The sequence below is a fragment of the Mandrillus leucophaeus genome, unplaced genomic scaffold, assembly GCF_000951045.1.
Source record: "Mandrillus leucophaeus isolate KB7577 unplaced genomic scaffold, Mleu.le_1.0 Scaffold195, whole genome shotgun sequence".
In the NCBI taxonomy this organism is placed as follows: domain Eukaryota; kingdom Metazoa; phylum Chordata; class Mammalia; order Primates; family Cercopithecidae; genus Mandrillus; species Mandrillus leucophaeus.
The window spans coordinates 1833329-1840462 of NW_012101976.1; the positions used below are offsets into that span (position 1 = coordinate 1833329).

The window sequence follows — 7134 nt, forward strand, 5'->3', positions numbered from 1 at the left end:
TGGTGGGTTCCTGTAAGCCTAGCTACTCAGAAGGCTGAGGCAGGAGAATTCCTCCTGAGGCGGGAGAATTCCTTGAGCCTAGGAGTTCGAGACCAGCTTGGGCAACATGGCAAAACCCCATCTCAACAAAAAAACACAAAGCTGGAGGTGGAGGTTACAGTGAGCCGAGATCGTACCACTGCACACCCCAGCCTGGGCAACGAGAGCAAAACTCCGGCTTAAAACAATAACAACAACAACAACAACAACAAAAGGTGCCGTGGAAGATGTGGAGGAACTGAAAGTCTCACCTACTGCTGGAGGGAAAGGAAAATGGCTCAGCCACTTTGGAAAACAGTCTGGTGGTTCCTCACATGCTTACACATCCCGTTAGTATATGACCCAGCAACTGAACTCCTACGTGTATACCCAAAACAAACAAAAATGTACACTCACAGAAAAATGTGTACATGAATGTTCACAGTAGCGTTACTTATTTTAGCCTAAAAGTGGAATCAACCCAAATATGCATCAACAGATGAGTGGGGAAATGCAATGTGGCCTATCCCCTACCATGGACTAGCCCTTACCCATGAAAAGGAATGAAGTTCACCCTTTAAAAGTGTACAGTTCAAGGCTGGGCACGGTGGCTCATGCCTGTAATAATGCTAGCACTTTGGGAGGCTGAAGCGGGTGGATCACTTGCCGCCAGGGGTTTGAGACCAGCCTAGCCAACAGGGCGAAACTGTCTCTACTAAAAATGCAAAACTAGCCAGGTGTGTGGTGGCACGCACCTGTAATCCCAGCTACTTGGGAGGCTGAGGCAGGAGAATTGCTTGAACCTGGGAGGTGAAGGTTGCACTGAGCAGAGATTGCGACACTGCACTCCAGCCTGGGCAAGGGAATGAGACCCTGTCTCAAAAAAAAAAAAAATAAAAGAAAGAAAGAAAAAGAAATGAAGCACTGTCACCTGCCTGCTACAGCACGGGGGAACTTTGTAAATATGTTTCTCAGACAAAAAGAATTCAGATACAAAAGGTCACGTATTATGGGATTCCATTTATATGAAATGTCCAGAACAGGCGTAGGCAAATCTATAGAGACAGAAAGTAGATTAGTGATAGTCAGGGGCTGTGGGGAAGGGAGAAATGGGGAGTGATTGCTAAAAGGTATAGGGTTTTTTTGGGGGATGTGATGAAAAGGTTGTGAACTTAGATTGTGATGATGGTTGCATAACCCTGGTCAAATACTAAAAACCACTGTACTGTACAATAGTTTTTTTTATTATTATTCTGAGATGTAGTCTTGCTCTGTCACCCAGGCTGGAGTACAGTGCGACGATCTCACCTCACTGCAACCTCTACCTCCTGGGTTCAAGGGATTCTTCTGCCTCAGCCTCCTGAGTAGCTGGGACTACAGGCGCACACCACCATGCTTGGCTATTTTTTATTTTATTTTATTTTGTATTTTTAGTAGAGGACGGGGGTTTTACCATGTTGGCCAGGATGATCTCCATCTCCTGACCTCGTGATTCACCCATCTCGGCCTCCCAAAGTGCTGGGATTATAGGCGTGAGCCACCATGCCCTGCCGAGACAGGGTCTTGTTCTGTGACCCAGGCTGAAGTGCAGTGGCATAATCTCGGCTCACAGTGACCTCTGCCTCCTGGGTTCAGGTGATTCTCCCACCTCAGCCTCCTGAATAGCTGGGATTATGGGCATGTGCCATCACACCCGGCTAATTTTTTATTTTTAGTAGAGACGGGTTTCACCATGTTGACCAGGCTGGTCTCGAACTCCTGACCTCAGGTGATCTGCCTGCTTCGGCCTCCCAAAATGCTGGGATTACAGGTGTGAGCCACCATGCCCAATGTTGTCAATATCAACATTATTCCCCATCACAGATGAACTCAGAAGTTAAAACAAACCCATATATGTCACTTAGGAGTTTGCAAGTTTGAATTTCTGCTTCTGGCCATGAGCAAGTAAACAACTGGAGTTTACAGTAGGGTTCAACAACCTTTTCTGCAAAGGGCCAGGTAGTACATGTTTTAGACTTTGTGGTCCGTAGGCTCTCTATTGCGATGATTCAACTCTGATGTCCTGGTTGAAAAGCAGCCATAGACAAGAGTGACTCACAGGCTTGACTGCGTGCCAATAAAACTTTATATATAACAAATCAGGCGGGCTGGGTGTGGTGGCTCCCTCCTGTAATCCCAGCACTTTGGAAGGCAGAGGGAGGATCACTTGAGTCCAGGAGTTAGAGACAAGCCTGGGCAACACAGAGAACTCATCTCTACTAAAAATGTTTAAAAAGTAGCCAGGCATGGTGGTGCACACCTATGGTCCTCACTCTTCAGGGGACTGAGGGCGGGGGGTATCACTTGAGCCCAGGAGGTCAAGGCTGCAGTGAGCTATGATTACGCTCAGCTGATTTTTTAGTTTTCGCAGAGATGGGGTTTCACCATGTTGCCCAGGCTGGTCTCAAACTCCTGGGGCTCAAGCGATCCTCCCACCTCCCACCTAAAGTGCTGAAATTACAGGCAAGAGCTACCTCACCCGGCCAGAGGCACCGATTAGACTTTATGTCTTTGAACTTGGGAATTCTGTTCACTTTCTACCATGTTCCCTCCCCGAAAAGGACAGGGCTCCTCTCTCCTGCCTGGGTGCCTTGACTTCTCTTCTCCCCAGTGAAGTCAATCCTCCCGTCTCCATCTCTCCTCCTCTCCCAGGACCGAATCCCTTTTGCTGTGGTAGGGGCTGACCAAGAGCACATGGTGAACGGGAGGTGTGTCCTGGGCCGGAAGACCAAGTGGGGCATCATTGAAGGTCGGTGCAGGGCCCCTGGGTAGGATGCTGGTGGGGACAGGATGGAAGCCAGAGCAGCCCTGTGCCTTAGACATCCTTAGCACCCACCACAGGGCACAGAAAAGTGAAGCCCATTGGACAAAGAGGCCTGGGGAATGGTCCCTCTTTCCAGCTAGGAGGCCGTGGGCAAGTTTCCGGACGCTCTGGGCCTCAGTTTCCTCACAGTAAAGTGGGCATCACAGTGGCATCAACTTCCTAAGGTGCTGGAGCCGAGAGAACCACCATTTGGCACAATGCCCAATACCCAAGGCTGCCCCAGTGGCTGGCCGGAAATTACGATGGGTCTACTGTGTATCGGGCACCGCTACGTGCAGTTACCACGGTGCATGGTAAAGGGAGGACTGACAGGGTCCCTGTCTCCATAGAGCTGACGGGACAAGGACAGGTGGGGGAGGCACAGTGAAGGCGATTGTGGGGGGAGGGAGGGGAGACCGCCTTAGGGAGGGAGGGAAAGTGAGACACGAGGGCCCGCCAGGACGCAGCCCCTGATGTATTATTATAATTATTAGAAATATTCTACACTCTCTCTGTATTTATTTTTGAGACAGAGTCTTGCTCTGTCACCCAGGCTGGAGTGCAGTGGAGCGATCTTGGCTCACTGCAACTTCCGCCTCTCAGGTTCAAGCGATTCTCCTGCCTCAGCCTCCCAAGTAGCTGTGACTACAGATTATGCCATCACACCTGGCTAATTTTTGTATTTAGTAGAGACGGGGTTTCACTATGTTGTTCAGGCTGGTCTCAAACTCCTGACCTCAGGTGATCCACCCACCTCGGCCTCCCAAAGTGCTGGGATTATAGGCGTGAGCCACCGCACCTGGCTAGAAATATACTATACTATTACCTATGATGTAGCATACAGGTATTCCATGCTATCTGCAGGGGGTGGTTCCAGGACCCCCAGGGATACCAAAGTCAGCAGATGCTCAAGTCCCACAGTGGGCACCCATGGATACAGAGGCCGACTGTTCATATAATACAATAATGATCTGTGGATTCATTCATTCTACAGCTACTTGTAGGAGCCGCCTGTACCAGGCACTGGGGACACAACAGTGGATGAATTAATGAATGAATGAACCAACAAAGGGAAGGCAGGATAGGATAAAGAGAAATGTGGGAAAAGGGCTAAGGGAAATGGTGTCAGGTGGTGCATACAGTAGGCACTTACTGATTGTTCACTAAGCAGAGCCCATACTGAGTCCCATATCTTGCAGTGGAGAACATGGCACACTGTGAATTTCCTCTCCTGAGAGACCTGCTCATCCGGTGAGGGTGTGGGGAGCCCAGGGCTAGGGGGCTGACGAGGGGCCCTGGGGACACCACCATCGGGGCTGACCATCACCGGTCCCCCAGCTCCCACCTCCAAGACCTGAAGGACATAACCCACAATGTCCACTACGAGAACTACCGCGTCATCAGACTCAATGAAAGCCACCTGCTGCCTCGTGGGCCCGGCTGGGTGAACCTGGCCCCGGCCTCCCCGGGACAACTGACCACACCTCGGCCCTTCAAGGTCTGCAGGGGGGCCCATGACGATTCTGACGATGAGTTCTGACCACCGGCTGATCCCGCGGCTGCTGGGCTTCCCGAGTCCCCAGCAGTTCTCAACACACATCTGTGTACCAGAGCATCTATTACATGTGGGCCTTGCTTTTTATGAAAAGCTGTGCTTTGAAAACAAAAGGCATTTTGTAAATGACTTCTTTGAGTTATCCACAAATAAAAAGACTGGGTCTCACTCTGTTGTCCAGGCTGGAGTACAGTAGCGCGATCATGACTTACTGCAGCCTCAAATTCCTGGGCTCAAGCGATCCTCCTGCCTCAGCCTCTCAAGTAACCAAGACTACAGGCATGACACCACCTTGGTGGGCTGATTTTTACAATTTTTTTGTAGAGATAAGGCCTTGCTAGGTTGTTCAGGCTGGTCTTTGACCTCAGGCAACCCTCCCGCCTCAGCCTCCCAAAACACTGGGATTACCACTGCTACCAACCAAGTATGTTTTTGTGGTCGTTGTTGTTTCTGAGACGGAGTTGTTTTTTTTTTTTGTTTTTTTGTTTTTTGAGATGGAGTTTTGCTCTTGTTGCCCAGGCTGGAGGGCAATGGCGAGCTCTCAGCTCACTGCAACCTCCGCCTCCTGGGTTGAAGTCATTCTCCTGCCTCAGCATCCCAGGTAGCTGGGGACTACAGGCTTACGCCACCACACCTGGCTAATTTCTGTATTTTTAGTAGAGATGGGGTTTCACCATGCTGACCAGGCTGGTCTCGAATTGACCTCAAGTGATCCACCTGCCTTGGCCTCCCAAAGTGCTGGGATTACAGGCATGAGCCACGGCACCCAGCCTCTGAGATGGAGTTTCACTCTGTCGCACCGGCTGAAATGCAGTGACGTGATCTGGGCTCACTGCAACCTCTGCCTCCCGGGTTTAAGAAATTCTCATTCCTCGGCCTCCCAAGTAGCTGAGATTACAGGTGCCCACCACCAGGCCCAGCTAATTTTGTGTTTTTAGTGGAGACAGGATTTCACCCTGTTGGCCAGGCTAGTCTCGAATTCCTGACCTCAAGTGATCCATCTGCCTCACCTTCCCAAAGTGCTGGGATTACAGGCAAGAGCCACAGCACCCAGCCTTCTTTTTGAAGTAATAATGTGAGACCCAAGGCCCTAGGAATCTTGAAGGCCAGGGAACGCATGTCTTGGACAACCAGCCCCGCTCTGCCCCAGAGCCAGACCCAAGTTACAAATTCAGCTCTCCCATCTGTCCCAGCCCCTTACTCCTGGCCCGGGGCTAGGCCCACAGGCAAAGAACACTTCCAAAATCCCCATCGTTGTGGCCTGATCTCTGGCTGTCTTACCTGATCTCTGTGTTCCACCATCCCCCACCTTCCTCATTACCCTGCCCCAGGGGCCAGCATGGCCAGCAAACAGCTCCCACTGTGGAGCCTGGCAGTGCCAGTGTGAAAATCCCAGCAGGCAAGTCAGTTACTTATGCTTCCCTTGCTTCACTTTCCTCATCTATAAAATGGGGATCATGGTACCAAGCACGTAACACAGCTGTTCAGACAAAATGAAATACTCCCTAGGATGTGCCGACCACAACCTGGAGACATGGCATGAAGACGGAGGCTACATGATGAAGATCGAGCAGCGGTCCAGGGTGGAGGACCTACTACAGAATGTGTGAGCTCCGCGGCCCAGGGACTCTCCAGAAAGCTAGAAAATAGGTGGGGCGCGGTGCTCATGCCTGAAATCCCAGCACTTTGGGAGGCGGAGGCAGGCAGATCACCTGAAGTTAGGAGTTTGAGACCAGCCTGGCCAACATGGTGAAACCCCGTCTCTCCTACAAATACAAAAATTAGCCGGGCATGGTAGCGCACGCTTGTAATCCCAGCTACTCAGGAGGCCGAGGCAGAAGAATCTCTTGAACTCGGGAGGCAGAGGTTGCAGTGAGCCAAGATCGTACCATTGCACTTCAGCCTGGGTGACAAAGCGAGACTCTATCTCAAAAAAAAAAAAAAAAAAAAGCTAGAAAATAAATGGATTTCACAGAATCCCACACCATGGGGGCCAAAGCTAAGTTAGTTTGGTAATAAAAGAAAGAGCTACCCCTATAATCTAGGAAGCTGCGTGCAAGGTGAGCCTTCAACAAATGACAACAGCGAGTAGCAGTTTTGTTCCAACTAAAAATCACCTCCTCCCTGAAGCTCTCCTTGCCTTCCCCAGGCAACCCATTCACTGCCCCCTCTGAGTGTGTGTCACCTGATTTGTTTCTTGGTCCCCCATTAGGTTGGAAACTTGGTGAGGGCAGAGATATGTCAATTTCATCCCTGCATCCAGTGCACAGCAGGTGGTAAGAACACGGCTGCTGACTGAACAGAACAGACCCTGTATTGCCTGCCCTATAGCCATCTGCTGGTTGAATTCACAAACTGGCTTCTCCACCCACACCCCAGGCTGACTCCAGGACTGGGGAGCTTCCAGAGCCCGTGGGCATGCAAACCACCCACTATTCAACATCTGAGTTGGCTGAGACACTGGCCCGCATCACGGCACATCCCCAGGTTTAAGATTAGCTCTGGGCAATATGGAAACATCTACAGGCGTTTCAAAAGCACACACCCTTTGGCTCAGCAGTTGCATTTCTAGGAATGCATCTCACAGATAGACCACGTTTCTCAGCCTCTGCACCACCCGCACTTGTGCTACATGATGATTCTTCTCCTTCTTCTTCCTCCTCCTCCTCTTCCTCTTCCTCCTTCTTCTCCTTCTTTTTTTCTTTTTCTTTTTTTTTTT

General features: G+C 50.5%; 1 protein-coding gene across 3 annotated transcripts in view; it reads left to right on the forward strand.

Moving 5' to 3' along the window:
• Positions 1 to 4528, forward strand: part of SEPT12 (septin 12) — an 11585-nt gene extending 7057 nt beyond the window's left edge. For all 3 annotated transcript variants that reach the window (XM_011978462.1, XM_011978463.1, XM_011978461.1), the window contains 3 exons: positions 2710 to 2806; positions 4060 to 4111; positions 4199 to 4528. In XM_011978462.1, coding sequence (XP_011833852.1) covers positions 2710 to 2806; positions 4060 to 4111; positions 4199 to 4400 — 351 coding nt within the window. In that variant the 3' untranslated portion in view covers positions 4401 to 4528. The remainder of the gene's footprint in view (positions 1 to 2709; positions 2807 to 4059; positions 4112 to 4198) is intronic.
• Positions 4529 to 7134: the final 2606 nt, after the last annotated feature.